General features: G+C 27.2%; 1 protein-coding gene across 3 annotated transcripts in view; it reads left to right on the top strand.

Moving 5' to 3' along the window:
• IntS3 (integrator complex subunit 3) overlaps positions 1–19,842 on the top strand; it is a 111,351-nt gene extending 91,509 nt beyond the window's left edge. For all 3 annotated transcript variants that reach the window (XM_075370324.1, XM_075370333.1, XM_075370341.1), the window contains exon 17: positions 9,833–19,842. In XM_075370324.1, the coding sequence (XP_075226439.1) occupies positions 9,833–9,907 (75 nt within the window). In that variant the 3' untranslated portion in view covers positions 9,908–19,842. The remainder of the gene's footprint in view (positions 1–9,832) is intronic.

The following is a 19,842-nucleotide window of genomic DNA, read 5'->3' as shown; positions in this document are numbered from 1 at the left end:
TGTTTTGGCTTTTTTTGTAACTACTGAGAATATAGTTCTAGCATCCTTAATTTGTCATTTATTTATCTCACATAACCAATAATTTATGTTCCAAAAATGTTACCTTTGAAAATGTTTACTATATCAGGACAAGATTTTTCTTTTTCTGTGGCTTTAAGACCATGTTGAAACACGGTTTGAGCTTTTTGGTTTCAAATCACCCTCACAGTGCTAGGAAAAACTTAATGATCACTCTACTAGTGAGCCAGAAAGAAAAAAAAAATTTTATTACTTAACTACTCTACAAAAAGTAGAGATTTAATTTATTTCCCAGCCAATACAAGAAACAAAACTTATTTCGGTTTCACCAAATTAAAATTAAATGAACTTTTATTACTTTCGTAAAAGATTGTTTTATGCAACATTGTTTGATTTTTTTAAAATTAATCGGTGAAAGATTATTAATAAGTGAACCTTCTTCCTTTTCCTGATACTTATCGTGAAAAGGTGGGATTAGGAGCTTTGTGCAAACTAACTCTGAGATTTTTTTGTTTAATTTTTAAAAGGTAGTGTGCAATAATGATTAATATTTCTAGAGAAAAGCCTTTATTCTTGGTGTCATTTTTCAAATTTCTCGATAATAGGTCAACATTGTTAAAAAATGTTTTTTTCAAATCACCCATCTGTTTACAACACATAAATCCTACAAGTGCAACCATTCAATTGAGAACATAACCTACTCAAAGTTTCATTAGTACATAAATGCAGTCATAATAAAATTGATAACATGTAATAAAATTTTTTGTATTATAAAAATTGGTGTTCCACTTAATGTTAGCATTTTATTGTGTAGACTAGATAGGAGATTGATTATACAAAATTACTTAAATTTTAGTGCCTTTTCAAACTAGAAAGTGTCCAACTAGCAGAAGTCAGAATATATAACACTTTTTGGTTTTCAAAAAACTGCCTTTGCAAAAGAATTGTCCATTTGATACAAAGAGAGGTGTCATTGGATTGTCAAGTTTTCATAGTTCAACATGGATATTGAGAGATAGCGCATGTAAAAATTCTTACAAATATAACTTATTTACTCTTAAATAAATTAATAAGTATAAAGTAATTCACTTATAAATTGCAAAATACAATTTTGATTTTGCTATAAACTTACAATAGCTAATAAAAAGTAATACAAAATTAAAAGTGATTTTATTGCAGTTATAAATAAGATAAAATTACAAAATCAATAGTTAACTTTTTTGAAGAATTATTTACTTCTAATATTTAGAAGCGGACAATAGCTCACCCTTTTATCAAAGAATTATGTCTCCTTATACCTTGTTAACAATGAACCCATCGAACAGCTTCCTGTATGTACTTAACCATGGACAAAAACACTATTCCAAAACTGAATACTTTAGTGATGCACTCTTCGCTCATACATTCAACTGTTACTGCACACTCACTTCTAATGCTCTTGCACATTGAACTGAAGTTCACTGGTCTTTGGCAGTATTTACACCTCTGAGCCTAGGACTTGACATGTACTAACAACAGCCAACCTACCCTTTTGTTCACTCGTGCATAATCATTTTTATTGTTCAAACCATCTATACTATTCTAGAAAGAAATTCTTTGTTGTTTCTTCTAGATTATTCTTTTACAATCTGTTCAATGTCCTTAATTTTCTCTTGTCTTTCCTATTCTGATACTGTCTATTGCTGGAAGTTTCTCTACCCATTACTGTCTATTGCTGGAAGTTTCTCTACCCATTACAATATATATAATTACTAGCAGTGAAATGCCTATGTGTAAAAAAATTGCTTTATTTTTGATTATTATTCTCTATTTAATTTTGAAAAAAGAGCTTTATTATTTCAGAATAATAGTAATAATGATTTACGTTGCTTTACTTATAATAAATTCATTAATTATAAATATTTAATTATATAATTTAAAACATAATCTTAAACTGTATACATTTATATCAAAAAAAATAATTAATACCACCAATTAATGCATGTTCTCAGTTAAAGTTTTACTTTTCTTTTTTCTTTCTTAAAAGTATTAATTCTTTTCTGTATTATGATAACTAGAACATACGAGATGTAGTTCAAAAGTAAGGGCCGATGAGTAATAAAAAGGATTGGCACCACTTTGGTTCATGCATACACATTAGCATTAAGTTGCCTGTTGGGCATGTAACCACCATATTTCCATCAGTTCATTGTTGTTTGCCTTTGTGAGACAAGAGTGTTAAAATGAGTGCAGTAATAACAAATCCCACCATTTGTGAAATTCTTCGTTAATTGTGTGAAACATATGGGTCTATTGTAATGAGTGAAGATAAAGTGAGGCAGTGGTGTCGTGAGTTTAAGGAAGAAGGTTCAGATGTTCATGACAGACAGACAAGTGATAGACCAAGTGTTCAGATTGTCGATCTCATTGAATGTTTGAATGCAAAAGTGAGAGAATATCGTTGCTTTACAATTAACAATCTTTCTCAGGAATTTCCAGAAGTTTCAAAGACAACTTTGTTGAGAATTGTGACTGACTCTAGGCTATCATAAACTGTGTGTACAATGAGTGCTGAAAATGTTGACAAATACTCACAAAGATCACAGAATGATAACTGCACATGCTTTTTTCTCAACTGCTTTAACCACGAGGGAGACAAATTTTTTCTCCGTAGTCAGTGGTTACAAAACATGAATTTCATACAACAGTCTTGAGGCGAAACAACAATCCATGCAATAGCATCATTCCGGTTCACGTAAACCAAAATTTCAAACAAGCCCAGTCTCAAAGAAAATCATTTCAACTGTATTCTGGGACCAAAAGAGTGTGCTTTTGATTGATTTCATGAAATTTGGAACATCTATCACATCACAAGTCCATTTTAAAACACTTTCTAAACTGCTTAATGCCATTCAAAATCGATGACTGAGAATGATGAGATTAGGAATAGTAATGCACATCCACACAAACCTGCATGCACAACAGAAACAATTCATTCGGATGGGAGATTTTTATCATCTCCTTACAGTCCTAATTTCACACCCAGTGAATACCATCTCTTCCTACACCTCAAGAATTGGCTTGCTTCTCTACGATTTGAGGAAAGTGAAAAATTGAAAATGTCGGTGCAAAATGGCTACAATCACAGGTGGAAACTTGTACACAGTGGGTTTGAAGAAGCTTGTTTCATGATATAAAAAGTGTTTGAAACAAAATTGTGATTATGTAGAAAAATAAAGTAAATATTTGAAACCATTAATAATTTTTTTATTTTTTCAATTGTTCTTATTGGTATCGATCAGTCCTTACTTTTGAACCGCACCTTATTTATAATTCCATAGAACTTTTTCAGTTCTGCTGAAATCAAACAATAATTAGGAAAAATTGAAATCTCTGTTATAAATGTAAGGGTTAACTAAATAGAATTTCTACAATATGGTTCTGTAGCCAAAATTTTATTACTTGAAAAGATTGAAGATTATTAACATGCAATAAATCTGAAGTTTTACAAAAAGTGTTTGATAAGCTGATGCAAAGTCTAGAAATGATACACAGTACATTATTGAGGTCATTTTTTGTTTTCTGCATTTCTGCTCGGAGCACACACCAGGTTTCAGTCAGATGCATTTATAATTCTGTTGTTGGCCATACAATTTTGATGAAGTAATTTTATTTGTGAAAAGTAATGAAAGAAACTTTCATGTGGAAATCAAACATTACTTCTTGAAAGATAGAACATAGCAGGAAACTAAGCCAAGCTGGATAAATATTATGGTGAGTGAATTCCATTGATTAGAACAGTTTACATGTGGTTTGGTTATTTTTGGAATACTCATATGAACACCAAAAAATCTCTCTCTCTGTACATTCCAGACAGTTTTTTGATCACTTCCAACCTGAAGCCAAGAACCCAGTCACACAGTTAATTTTAGTTTGGGAACTTGATTCAAAGAAGGTAAAACCATTCCATCAACAGGAAAGGTAGTTGCCACTGTATTTGGGATGCTATCCCAAATACAGTGGCAATCTGTATTTATATTATCCCAGTTTAAATTGTATTGTATTATTATAATATCCCAATTTTGTATCTGTGTTATGGTACAAAATTGTTCCAAATCCCTTTTACTTGCCAGACGTACTTCTTTCAGACTGTTATCTGTTTGCAAATATGAAAAAGATTTTATGTGGAAAGGGATTTATATGAAATGTTGAAATTATTGCTGAAACATCTGATTATTTTTTGAGCTTGAATAAATCATAATATAAGGATGAGATCAAAAAAGTGTTGAATTAAGCTTGAAAGAAGATAAAGGCTGCTGAGGAATTTTTAAAAAAATTTCTGAAAAATTGTTTCGTTATTTTTGCATGGAGTTATATGCATCGCTAGATAATGATGTATTTTGACATGGCTCATTCAGATAATATTTAAAAGTCAAATTTCTGAATGGTAATAAGAAAGTTTTATTAATAATAATTCATTCTTATATTAATTCTTTAAAAGAATACAAAGTACACTACATATAAATCAAATAAGATCATTTTTTCATGAATTTGTTCAGCTATTTATTAATACATTTAATTTAATTTACTTCTTTTCAATTTTTCATTTAATTTTCTTGAAAGTTTTGTAATGAAATGTTTTATTACACTTATTGATTTGGCATTAATTTTCAAAAATTTATGTAGTTAGTTTAGAAATGTGTTCCATGTGATATAGATAATTATACTTTTTATAATATTTATAATGTTAATAATACATTATAAGTAATTGAACTGTGAAACTTTTTTTAAACACTAAATATCAATAAAATTCTCAATGATAAATTATTAAAAACTTCATGAAAATGATTTTGGTAGAAAATTTTGCTAGTTAATCTGTATGTCTCAGTTTTTATAGAAATTCTGTTACCAACCTGAAAGTCTGTTAAAAATGAAAAAAAATTGACAAAAATGTTACGTGTTTTTTTTAAAAGCTTTATTTAACTCGCTTTAGGAATAATCAAATCTTGCATTGAATAGCATCAACTAATTGAAAGGCAGGAAAAATTTATTTTAGCAGACAAATAATTTGCAATATGGAGATTATATTTTAAGTTTAAATAAAACTTTCAACAATCTCTAAACTTCAACCATGTATGACATACGTGGTGGGGTTAATATTAAAACATTATAACGGTATTCTCTTCTAATGTCACCAAAAATAAATATAAACTCAATGTAGTGAATGTGCAGATATTAACACTCATATTTTGTTAAATTATACAAATAATGTAAGTACATTTTAAGTTGTTATTTTTTATTTTTTTAGTAATGAAGGAAGCAAATAAAAATTCCTGAAGATAAGAATGATTACCTTTCAGAAAAAAGGAGTAGGATAAGCAATTTGTTAAAAATATGAATTCTAAATAACCGATAAGCATCTTATCTGTAATGTAAACATCTTATCTTATCTGTAATGAAATACTAAGTTTTTTGTATTGCCCCACAATTTTTAAAATTATACTTACAGATAAAATAAAGTGGGATCTTACTTTATTAATAAAGATAAATGTGGAGATAGACATTTCTGTATATTATGGAGGTAACTATTTTGTGATGGCCATCAATCACTTGCTTTGCTTGCTCAGGCAAATAATATAAAGAGAATAGTGATTCTTATTTGCCAATGTTGGGAAGATGACCTATCTCTCAATTTCATAAGTGCAAATGCATACAAATCTTTAAAGAATGTACTATGTTCGTAATGCATATTTGTATAGGGGTTAGGGGACTTCTTGGATGTACCAGAGTGCCTAATCCACTACCTATATCTATCTCTTAAGTGAAAATTCATCCAAAAAAATGTGTTCAGCTATAAAAATATAAAAGTGATTTAGGGTGATGTGTGTGAACATCAATTGGATAAATTTTTTTTTAACAAAAAATAAAAATCTCTATATACCTGAGTTTTTAAAATTTTTGATGAGTTAATAATAAGATAAATACAAATTAAAAACCTATTTTGTTACATTACAAAATATTTTTCTAGTTTTATACATGTTAAACCAATAGATTAAGAAACGTTACAGTTAGTCATATTATGACATACATACTAACATAACTTCTCTGAACATAATGTGACTATATTAGAACCAGATTAATTAAAATATTATTCCTAACAACATTTTAAGTATTTAGTTAATGAGAAGTAGGTATAAAAATATGGATAGGTGAATTGCAGAAAAGTTTTATTACAACTTGGTTTCCTCTAAAAGTAGAAAGTAAATCATATTAACTTTTTTATTTTTATTTTCACTAATACTTAATAGAAATAATACATTAATGCTTAGTTCTTGCAGTTTTATTATATATTGTATTGCATTTTTCCATACAGACCAACTGTTAGTGTAGAAAAGTATAATTAGGGCATTGAATTTTCTTTTTGAAACTACATGGGACTTCTATTATTTTTATTGTATTTCTATAACTAATATAATTTTTTTTAATTTTTCTATTTTAACTAAATTTTTAAGTTTCTTTTTGTATTTTATAATTTTAATGCTGTATTTTTTTTTATGAAATTTAATTTTGAACTTTATTGACCTTCAATGAAAACAGCTAAATATTTCATGGTAATTAATAAACTAACGAAACCTCTAACTTATAACAATGATTTTGCTGTTTAAAATAAATATAAAAATGTAAGCTTCTTACATAAAATTTCAATCTTTGTTAATTAAAAATCAAATGAACATTCCTGTGTACAATTGGAAAAATAAAATAAAAATTAATTTATTAAAGTTCACTACTGCCATCACCATATAAAATTTCATCTGCTGGTGATATAAAGTTTACTAAATTTTCTGTCCATTATTCAATTACAAAATATAATGTACTATCCTGTTTACATATTATGTACTCTACTATTATTTATTTTTGACAAGGTTTAAAATTAAAAAAAGGATTTAGAACGTATTGTACATCATAGTTTCAAGAAATAATTTTTTGGTTATTAACCTTTACTGTATAAAATAACAGTATAATGGAATCAATACGTACACACAAGTCCAAAATTAAAATACAAATAAATTTTTTATTCAGAAGCAAAGTGATTGATTCGGAGTGTTGTCCAGGATGACGATCACAGAATCTTCTTCAAGATATTTCAGCTTTCTTCATTTTAAACTTTATCATACAATTGAATTCATTATGAAAATTACCACTTTTATTTGATTAAAAAGTCCATTCCCAATTAACTGTGACCCCTAATTCACTCACAATGAAGAGTTTTTATTTCCACTTACATATCTGATAAACACTTGTTTTGTAGTAAGATGTTTTTATCTGCAGACTTTATTGCTCCTTGTTCAGCATTGACTTTATTGATATTTTAGTTGGAGAACTTAATGTCCTATCATTGACAGGACGTTAAGTTGACATAATTTTAAACATTTGATGACCACTGATATATTATGTTACATAAACAAATTTACATGACGAAGAAGTTTTAGTTTTATTAAGATTACAACATACATTTTTTAAGTTCCTGATGATAGAATTTTATTCTGAAAGTGCTTGAACATATATATAAAAGAATTTTTGGTACGTGGGTTTTTTAATTATTAATGAAACTGAAGATGTTTATAACATTGATTGAAGTAACATTACATTATTTACAATTTTGATTAAGAGGACATCTGGATTAAATTGTAACTGTCTTTTTTATTCATTTAAAATTATTTTATTTTTTAGCTACTTACAGGCTTTACTTTCGATACTTTTTTTGGTAAAGTTAAATTATGTATTGTTTTGACTTCCTTTGCAATTTCAGTAGATGATATAGTTTATACTGGAAAGAACTGACCCAAACATACACACTACAATATTAGAAGAACACAATGGAAAATTGAATTACATGATAATGACAATGTTAACATGGAATTTAACTAAAAATTATTTAAATGTTATTACTATATAAGGAACCTGAACTGCAGAACATGATGAAAACAGCTGACTGCTAAGTTATACTTTCCTGGTGTTGGTTATTTATTCTAACATAGTGGAGAAATGATATATAGAAAAAAAAAAATTCAAAAAACCAATATTTTTAAACTTTGATTGCCTTCCCACCCCCCAATATTTTCCCAAAGTATTTTTTTTTTTGGTCCATTTGCACAACTACTATGCTTAGGAAGATGTAAAAAAAAAAAAATTGTTAGAAATATGCACTAAATAAAAAGAAAGTGTTGCAAGTAAAAATAAGCTTTACCAAGAAAGTAAAAATGCACTTATGAGAAATGCACTGCAAAACAATACATCAGCTACAGTATTATATTATTACAATGGAAGATATAGAAGACATGATAATTACAATTAAACAGAAAGTATTATAAACCTGCAATACATAAAAATCATTCACAAACTGTATTAAAACCAGTTTGCATCAGAGTAGATAACAAGCTGACCTAACAGTAATAGGATCGAAGAACTTTGAATGATATAGGCTTGCATAATAACAGCTGTGTGTTTTATAGATTGTTTTACTTTTACGATTGAGTTTATATGATTACATCATTTGGTAATCATATATACTGATTACATCAGTAGTGATGATTTTGAAATATGAGATGAGGAATGAATGGAACCACAAAAACAATTACCTTATGAATCTCATAAGAAAAAAGTTTCCATGATTTTAAATCTAGTAATCAGAACAACCACAACCACTACATTAACATAACTTCCATAACCTATCCAATGTGGCAAGTTTTCATTAAGATAATTATTCATTGTCAAACTGGAGGAGTGTACCAGTTATATTTACCTTATTGGTAAATGTAATCTTCCCTTTCTGCATGAAGTTACAGCAACAGCCAGTTATCCAAGCTACTCAAGTATGTTATTTCAGTGACAATCTACTTTGTAGAGAACAATACCTTCTACTTTTACCTGAAGCAGCAGAGTATATATTCACCTTTGCACTTAATCTTCAGTACAGTGTAAAGTTTAGTAGTATTTTTATTAATACTACAAATTTCAAACAAAATGTACAAATAAAAAAGCTCAATCATTGGGAAAAATAAATTATGTAAAAAAATTTGTATGTTATTCTTTTTTATTATTACTTGTTTAATAGTAATTTTCAAATAAATTATGTTTTAAGGGAAAGCATTTTTAATGAATAAAAATGTAAAATAAATAAATTAACAATTAATATAATCTAATTAATCCAGCACATTAATACATTCACTAGATATTTTGACTATACTAATAGGACCAAGATAAAGACAGTCATGACTGTTTTTAAATTTTAACTATGATTTTTAAACATTGACTTTAATGCATTAATTTTAACTCCTGATGATGACTTCCAAGTAAGCCAAAATATCTAGAGAACATATTAACGTGCTGGTAAGGTGGCTTATATTAATTGTTAATTTATTTATCTAACATAGCGATACCATGTTTGAGAAATTAAAAACATAAAATGAAATCATTTATAAAAGTTATGTGAAAATAATATATAGGTTTATGTTAACATTTATTTCAAACACGGATTTTTTAGTGATAAAAGTTAAGTACACGAGACCAACAGCCCAATATATTGAAATTGCCTTTTTAGTGAAGAATTTTTTTTTAAAAGCAAAATAAGTTAAAAAAACTATTTTGAAATTGAAAATTATGCAAGCATTTTTTTAATTTAATTTATTAAAAGGTATTTATACATGAAAAAATGTCTATTTAAAAATGTAAAAGTTTTAAATTATGCAGTAGATTATAACAAGCTAATTTCAGTTTAAATTTTTGTATTTTATTCAATATTATATAATCGAATAACCAGTATTGTATGTTACAGGAGGAAGAAATTGTAAAGCCAAAGCAAGCAAAGAAACGGAAAAAAGTGAATCCAGTTGGATCAGACTCAGATTGATGTGATTGATCTCTGTACTGTGTTTATTAAGAGTGATTTCTTCACTCTGCTGCCTCTGCCTTATTAATTACATTAATGACTGAATCAGTTAATTAAGAATGAAAAAGACTATGAAGTGAGCATAAGCTAGACAAAATATTAACAAATGAATGAAGTAATTAGTAAATAATAATTAATTATAAGACATTATACTAAACTGAACTGACCAGTTTTTTTTAATTATGTGTAACTGTTTTAATTGTATCAAATGTTATTCTGTAACATAATATAGTAGTGAAATAAACAGTTTGATTTTGAGTTAGTAGGAAAAATTTATAAGAAAAAACAAATAATTATTTTTTATGTATTTTGAGTTCATGAAACTGAGCTAACATAATTGTATGTTTCAGTTACATCTGCCTGCTCTACATTATTGTCTCATATATGGGTATTTTTACATATACTTTTATGCAGAAAAATATCAATAGTATTTCTTTGTTTATTTTGAGGGAATGCAGTGCTAACTTTTTAAACTTGTATATGTGTGTGTGTGTGTGTGTGTGTGTGTGTATGTGTGACACGTGCGACTTTCAAACAGTTTTACCAAATGTATTAAATTTATGAATTGAGTTGCATTTTGCATTTAGTTAATATATAGATTTTTATTGTTCTATAATAAATATCAATTTTCTAAAGAGAACTAACTGATATGAAAAGTCTCATTATTAATTGATGACATATCCAGTCCTAGGTTTGATAGGTTTTAATATCGCAGATGGGGTAAAATTTTAATTTTTAACCTAGTTTTATAGCCTGCAAGTAATAATTTTCATATTATGTTAGAAGATGTTTAAAATATTATGTGATTATTAGAGTCAAAATTTATAATTTCCATTTTTTACCAAAAATAATAAATGTCATTTATAAACCTAAAAGGTGATAAGAGGTATAATACATAAAGAATATGTAAAAACTAGTAATATAAAACTTTGTAAATTCTTTATTTCATGCAGATCTGGAACTTCATTTAGTATCAAAATTTAAATTTAATCTTATTCAAAAAGTCTTATTTTCATGTTGATACATGAATTGCAACCAAAAATGTTCAGCTTTGTCAAAGACAAAACTGGTGTGATTTATTTTGACTGTCATTCCATTCAAAACAGTCTTATTGTATAGTAACACATTGTGCTCCCAGCATTTCTCTCGCTGTTTAATTACTGGAGTTCTTTTGTGTAAGATGTCACACAACTTGTGTGATATGGATCTTTAATGCTGGATCTTTTGTATGGTTCAAAATGTGATCTATCAGCTTACAGATCATCTTGGGAAGGGAAAGAAGTCACAGGGGGCCAGTTTTAACGAGATGGGGTATGTAAGTAACAGACATCTAATTTTAGTTGAAAACCCTAATGTTTTGTTAGCTGTGGAGATGGGTACACAGTTGAAAATAGTGTTTGTATAGGAACACATTTGCAGTTGGAACACCCAATTTCCCTGATGCTGCAGTTCAGATTGATGGCATCAAATGCTTTTACTCAGGCATATCAGAATATTTGAATAAAAGTAGACACCGACAGTCTGACCCTTGAGAATAAATTTCAGTGCATAATTTCACAAATGCCAAAAACCCAATGAGAACGTTTTTGGTTACTCTATTGACCTGCCCATTTTCTAGAAGAGTGTGAGCTTTTTCATGGCAGACTACTACCTTGTCTTTGGATCATAGCCGTAATCCCAACTTTTGTTGCCAGTGATGATCTTTCAAATAAAAATGTTGATTGTTAATGTCAAAATCTTTGGCAATGCCCCAGCAAACATTCTAGTCACCCAGTAAAGAATTGTTTTGTAGAATGTTTGTTTCATATTGTGATGTTATGATATATAATTTATTTTGGTATTATTAGATTTGTTTACAGTGGAAGTATAATTTTTAATGGATTTTAATTATTATAAAATTTTTCTCATCCTTTTAACTTTACTTACTTTAATTAATATTAGATTGTATTTAAAATAACATTTGAAGGCCATGCCAGTTACACCACTGTAGGTATAAAATAAGACTTATAATAGACTTATAAGACTTAAATAAAAATTTAATGTAGAAATAACCTTTCTTCTGATTGCACAATTCTATGGCCAATAAATATTGGCCATAATATTGGCCATAGAATTGTGCAAAAATTAGATAATATAACTCTGAATTAACTGAGATGTAATACACCCAATCCTTGTACGAGTTTTTGTTTTTTCAAATGTGACACAATGTGTTGATACTTTCTATTATTCAACAGGGTAAACAAACTATCGGGGCTCAATAGGATGGAGATCTGTCTATTGGACTGTTTAGGCCATTCTAATTCCTATCTTGGGATTTGCAAAAAAATCAACAAGCAACACCTCTGATTACTCCTACTGTACTCCTACCGTAAATCTAAAAATCTACTAAGACTAATTTTGTTAGGCATAATTTAAAAATAAATACTAGATAACTATTGCAAGATATTCATTTTCAGTTCTGCATTAATTTTTTCACAATTTATCCATTACTGTTAACAAATTTCAGGCATATAGAAAATTTTTAAGTTGCTGAAAAATTATATTAGATTATTATTGTAATAATGCATAAAATTATTTTTCTAACATAAAATTAATAAAAAAATATAATTCTTTATAAATTGTTTATTGTTTAATTACTTTAGTAAAACTATCATCATTTGTTATAAAATAATTTGTGTTCTGTAAACTGCTGTAATTCAAGGGTTTGAATTAAAGTATAGGTTTAATACCTTTTTAAAATTTTATTGTCATAAGCAAATTTTTTACATGTATCTAGTGAACGCTCTAAGCAGTATACTTCTATAATGTTTGATTACAACTTTATATGGCCCATAATAGCTATTGTGCGGTATTATAAAAATGCTTAAAAGTTAAATATGTTACTGTGTATAGAAATTACAATTTTCTTCAAGTTTGTTTGGATATTTTTGTGGTAAATAATAGCAATTTTATATGTAAAAGTATAGCAAACTTGTTTAACATTTCATTTTCATTATCTTGCTGATATGAAATCAAAATACCTACTTCTACTGAATAAACATTTTTCATTTTTTATTAATAGAAAAAGCTATAAGCCTTTGTAATAGCAGTTTTTGTGGTAAATAGTCTACTCTAAGCTGACAGCAAAAGTTACCTATGAGTTACTGTTCATTTTTCATGAACTATTTTTTATTAACTGTTAATGATGAGGTGCCATCTTTTATCTATTTTTTACATAACTTCAAATTAAAAATATCATTTTCTCATTTTCATTGGTCAGGTTTTATTTTTTCTTGTATGTAGCAGTTATGCAAACGTATCTGTAATTTTTTGTTGACTGTTGGTACTTAATGCATTAAAAAATTAGAAGTGAATTTTTTTTATGTAACAGAGGAAGTTCATATTCTGTTTATCTAAATCCTTGCTCAATAGAATAAATATACTCAAAAATCCAGTGACTATTAGTAAACTTGTAATGGTGGTGTAACTTACTATATTGTGTCTGTTATGTGGTCATCCTGAAATTAGGATTACAGTACTAATGGAGTGGAACATCTCAGCTACCATCCTGGTGGTGTGTACAATCCATCCTGGTGATGTTTACAGTGATTGAATATCTCTGATGGAATCCGTACAATACTGGTTTTTTGGCTCAAAAAGAGAAACTCTACGTACAACAGTAATAACTCAGATAGTTATAGTACTGAACATACAGAATGGTGTCATTTACTAACTTACGGAAATACAAAGTTTCAAAAGGGCAACTTTTAATTATAGTGAGCTTTGCAAAAAATTAAGAAAGATAACTACATGAAATTGAATGAGCCATTTGAGATCATCCTCATAAATGAATTAATCATAGTTTTATGAAATATGAAAAAAAGTTTGTTTTAAATTTATGAAATATACTAAGGGTAAAATAACAAGAAAAATTCCAGTAAATACTAAACTAATATTTCTAATAATGACTACTGTAATAGTCATTATAAAACATATAACAGACTATACTGCAATAGTTCAGGAAATAAAACATAAGTGCCTAATCCTTATTAAAAGCTATTGACAGGCAATTTAATAGCATATTTCTGTTTCTTGTATTGAAAGAATTTTAAAACATCAACCTTATCCCCTAAGACAAGAGCTTTTTTTTAATTTTACTTCAGGAATATTATTAATTATATGAAAGCCTGAAAAGACCTAGAACTGCATAAAAAGGAAACCAGCATATTTTATGTCCTTGCTTCGTGATATTTAAGTCATTGCACCTGAGAGGTTATCTGTTGCAAAATTTTTGCAGGAAAATTTAGACCACAGTTCACAGACCCAAATTTGTTTCAAGTTATTTCATTTTGATTTTTTGAACATAGCAGCAGTAATGTTCATGATGAATCATAATAAAAATAAAAAAATAAAATCCCTGCCTAGATTCATCTCCTAAGAATAGATATTTATGATAAAAAGAAAAACTTGTTTCAGGTTGAAAAATACATTAATAATATGTGATCTTGAAATAAAAACCTGGATTTTTGTTCAGGAATCAGTTTACCAGGATTAATAAATTGCCTCTAGAAATTATGACCAATGTATTTGAACTGTGTGTTGGGTATTAATTTTACTATTACAGACTATAGTCTAGATCCTGCTGTTTCTTTTTCTAATCTTTATTTGTCATTTTCTTTGAAACATACATTCATGATAATTTATAACAAATGCATTCATTGCTTATCTAGCAGTTTTTACAAAAAGAACATTAGCTGGTTTGAATAATTTCATCTGATACTTTATAGTTCACTATGTATATGTACTATTCATATATTTGTGTTATATCATGAACATTTTTGCAAAAGGTTTACAGTGATAAAAAACATATTCAAGGTATGGAAATTTATAAATCAATTTTTGAAAAGTTTTTAGAAAAATTTATTTTGATCAGAATAAAGTTGATTAATATAAAATACCTTTGATGTGAAGTGAATGAAATTACTTTATTCACTAAGTGAAAAAACACTGTTGTCATCTTCTTCCCCTTGAGAAGGGGAAGTCTTCTTCTTCTTCTTCTTCTCCTGCTGAGAAGTCTGCAGCTTTTATCTCTTGTTAACTCATTCAATGTGAGATACCTGTAATGACTGATGAGATAATGATAAATTGTATGACGTATCCCACAAATCAAATCTAAAGCAAGTAGAATTATAATCCAGAATGTTTGCACTTCACTTATTGGCAAGAAGTATGAGATGGCAGTTATTTTGGAAATTAATTAATCATGGTAACTCAAAGTACTTATTTGAAAAGATAAAGCATTCTATTTGAATTTTTATTGTATTCCACATTATATATTATATGTTAAAATAGTTTTATTCTGTTCTCAGTAAAAATTGTACTAAGTTCATTAACTAATTCCTTATTTACTGTTATATAAATCTACATTATTTTGTATCAAATGACTAGAAATATTGAAGAAATATATTTGGTGCTAGCGAACAATTTTTATTAAGCTTCATTTACACATTTTATTCCCAGATAGTCATTCAGAAAATGGTATTTTAATAATATCTATACAAACATTAACTTCTAAAGAAAGAATACCTCAAGTTCAAATATCAATTGCTGATAGCCAGATTAAAGCTCCTCAGTTCAATTTTCATTAGATCTACATTTTTAAGAGATAAAATTTATTCTAGTAGACTCTAGACTTTTAAAAATGGTTACTGTATTTAAAAAATTTCCATTAATTATGTTGCTTTACCTTCAAGAGTTTTAATTCATAGATTTTTTTTAATAACCATGTAAGGACAGCTTACATTTTGGATACATATGTTAGACAACTGATTGAAAATGGCTTGTTGAGGCGACCTTGGTCATATTTTTTATGATATATGTTTTAAAAAGGAGGATGATCAGTAATCTTAGTAGAAAATAAAGTTCACTAGAAACAGCAAGTATATTTTAACAAAGCAAGGAGTAAAAACTGATAATTATTTTCAACAGTATTTAAATATTTAAGTATCATCTATATCAAGTAACTGGTAAAACTTTTATGCTGTAATCATTGCACACACTATTTATTACTCATATTCCTGTTCAAGGATTTGTGTGATAGTGTATGAGTTTGATTTATGCTCAGACCAATTAATGTTTGCAGTCATATCAATATAAGACTGTAATAGGCTTGTAGCCTGTTCTTTCCTTTGTATTGATAATAAAATGCGTTGCTAGTTTTAGGATAACCTCTATATTTCCTTTGAAGTTAAAAAGAATTGAAGCTAATGGTTAAACTTTGTAATTTTAGAACATCAATCAGACCTGGTATCATGAATCATTGTCATACTAATATTTATTTGTAAGAGGATATGTATATTAAATTCTTTTACATTAGATTTAATCGTAGGAAAAGTAAAGCAGATAGTAGACTGCTTTTTACATAAAATAAATGAAATTATATACTTCTAACTAGATAAATTCCAGTTTTCGGTTTGTAATTTAGTATGTCAGCTGAAGTTCTTATCATTCTTTGTATTCATTTACTTGAACATACATCATTTTTGAAGTCAGTAATTAAGCTGTTTTTGCGCTATGTTTTCCATGTTGGTATATTATATCTTTTTATAACATAACGATTTTTAATTTTACACAGTGACTACAGTGAGATAAAGCATCACTGGATGATCTGATTACTAATTGTTTAAATTTATTGTATCAACATTCACTCTTCTATGAGTATATTTTCCATTCAGATTGTGTGTTCTGTGAAATAAGTAATGAATGATATGTTTCTAAAATCGTTTAAATGTTTGTAATAGTTAGCTTGTTATTGAAGTCAAAAATATGTTTTTTCTTGGCAAAAATAAAATAAAGAGGGCTTTAAAAATTAAAATTTCTAAAACAATTTCTATGAACTGAGCATCTTCAGATTATGAAATAAAAAAGATTATAATAATGTTTATGGTTTTAAACAGCCTGATTACGTTTTAGAAATGGATAAAAAATAAAAACCACTTTTTAGACAAGGAAACAATAATCTTATACAATTATTGTAATGTGCACTTGGATGTGAGCAGTGATCAGTTCCTAACTTTATTAAATATTGGTTTAATTTTTTTCTAATTTTCTTATACGATTCACTAATGTGTGCTAAAGATGTTACATCAGATTCACTGCATTTGTTCATATTCACATCTATGTGAAAAATGATTTAGATGTGGTTGCAAAATCCCTAACTAAAATTTTTTGAAACTAATTTAAATTAGTTTAGTTGATAGTAATAAAACATATATATCAGTGAATGAATCCATTTATAAAGAAAGCCCAATATTGTTAAAAAGAGTTGGTTACAAAAAGGTATCTTGTAAAAGCTATAAATACATAATACACATTTATTGAATTTTACTTAAAATCATAAATCTTTTATTAACTACTTCTCTGTAATTTGATGTTACAGATCAGCAAGTATACCTCCATCAAAATGGTTTTTTTAAAGATATTTGTGTAGCCTTTCACATAAATATTCATACTAATGAAGTGCACTCATGGTTTTATAATAACCAAGTACCATTTAGCTTAAAAGTAATTTTTATTTATTTAAATATGTAGATATATGCGATGGTTTTGTTGGTTCTTCAGGATCATTCATTATTAAAATTTGTAGTCTGTAACAAATTGAAAAGGTGTAGTCTTAAAATATAGTCAGTATAGTCTTATATCACTTAAACCATACATTTTTACCATTTGTGAAACTGAACTTTGTTTGCCCTTGGCTATTCATGCAAAACGTATTTTCAAAACCTAAAATATTTACCTTTATCATGTTTTTAATCCATAAAAATAATTTAAGTACTACTGAATAAAAATTAATTTTGACTTATAGACCTTTCTGACCTACACGACCAAGCATGACTTCAGTAGTTGTTAGGGTTTGTTTACATTAATTATAAGTTTTTTCTTTTTTTTTTAATTTATGTAATCAAATGTATTGTTTTATACTGATAATTTTCAAACTATTCTAATAAAACTAAACAAGGATAGAAATAAAAAATAAAAAGCCACGTTTAGTATTATATGAATGATAATGAAATAGTTTACATATTACTTAATTTGATGACTGATCAACTTTCAACCCAGCAGTTAATAAAACAAAATTTAATTATCCCTTAGGTGTAATTTGTATATCTTATTCATTTGTTTATTTTATATACAAAAATATGTATTTTATAATTATGTATTATCGTAACTTTGTTATTATACAATTAAAAGATTTCAAGTATGTCTTCTAAACAGTCTGCCCTTTTTAATTAAAGAACATTACACTGAAGAAGGGCAACTATATGAAAATTTCTTTATCTTCTTTTACAATTGACCATAGTAATAGCCTTCTCAAATTTCTAGTTTGTAATTTTGCCTAAAAATCATCATTCAATTCGTATAATTAAACATTCAATCCAGTATACTTTTATATAAACTTTTAATAAATCTTTCTTTCTTGATATCTTTCAGCTTGCTGGAATATTTGAAATTGTTCATTTATTGATGATCCTTGAATAATCTATTTATACATTCACTTTTTGTTTATAATGAGAATTTTTTATGCCAGACTTTGTGCCTTGATTTTGTAGTCATTTTTACGGTATTATATTTATATAATTAAACCTACTTTATCTCTGTACATTTATAAAAATATGTCCTGATATCAGTAAAAGATCTTTTAGTAATTTTGTTTTGTGACTGGTTTGTTTCCTTATATTCCAGGTATGAAATATGCCACATTACACTCACTTATAGGTTGTCAGATTATCTTAATTCAAATTATTTCACTGTTATGAGCTGCTTTATTCATATTTTTAGGTTAATTCTTGTTGAATGGTATTATTTTAGGTGCTTATTAGTGTTTTTCTAATATTCTTTAAATTAGTGTGTTACTTAAATCCTATACAGAATATTTTTCTGGAATTTAATTGTTTTATCAAAATTAACTGATGCTAGATCACTAGCATCACATTTTATGATAAGGAGAGATGATAAACAATACAAGATTTTGCCCTTCAACAAATTGCAAGCCTCCAACAAATCGAATTCATTGTAATTGGCAGTAAATAAGTGAGAAGTTATTGTAAGTTAATCGTTCTGAAATTTACTTCTAGTTTCTCTATTAGAAATATTATTTTATTGATGTGATGAGCAGTATAATTATTACAACTTTGTTAATACTATGTTGAACAAAAAATTGCTATTACCAGATTATGTTCAGATGTATAGGACTTTTTTTTTTGTCTTATATATCTAATTAAAAATTATTGGGATTGCCTTTATAAACTTGCCCTAGTGCATGAATAGAACCTAAAAGATATAAAGTTAAATTGGAAACTTCCCGAATATTGAAAATTATACAGAAAATACAAAATTTATTGTAATATAGGAAAGGAATTAGATTTTTAAAATTCACTGAGTATTATGCATATCTTTACTAATTAGTTGTTTGACAGTATTGTGAACACAGTGTATCTCTGCATGTTGTATTCAGTATAATGTCTTATAAAGCAAATATTGTTATTTGATTGTTATTGATATCATTCATGTATAGGTTATAATTTTGTATAAATGCATTCAGAGTAATATTTATTTGCCATTATTCTTTCCCATATTGGGAATAGAGAGAGAGAGAGACTGTATATAATATACATACATATGTATATACATGGTGTAACATAATTACTTATTGGTATATCTATAAAGATGAACATTTGTTTGACCAGAATGTATAATAGAACTGCGATAAAATATTGTGAAATGATATTTGTTATATTGTGAAATGTACAATAAGATAAGTAGTAATGCAATTCTTTTTGTGTAACTCTTAGCTTTGTATTATAATTGGCCTGGTACTTGTAAATAATAAACTTGTTTTTTAGTATTTATTTATTAAT

The sequence above is a fragment of the Lycorma delicatula genome, chromosome 1, assembly GCF_047948215.1.
Source record: "Lycorma delicatula isolate Av1 chromosome 1, ASM4794821v1, whole genome shotgun sequence".
NCBI lineage: Eukaryota > Metazoa > Arthropoda > Insecta > Hemiptera > Fulgoridae > Lycorma > Lycorma delicatula.
The sequence above is the reverse complement of the archived record's forward strand: the minus strand, read 5'-3'. Positions and strand labels throughout refer to the sequence as shown.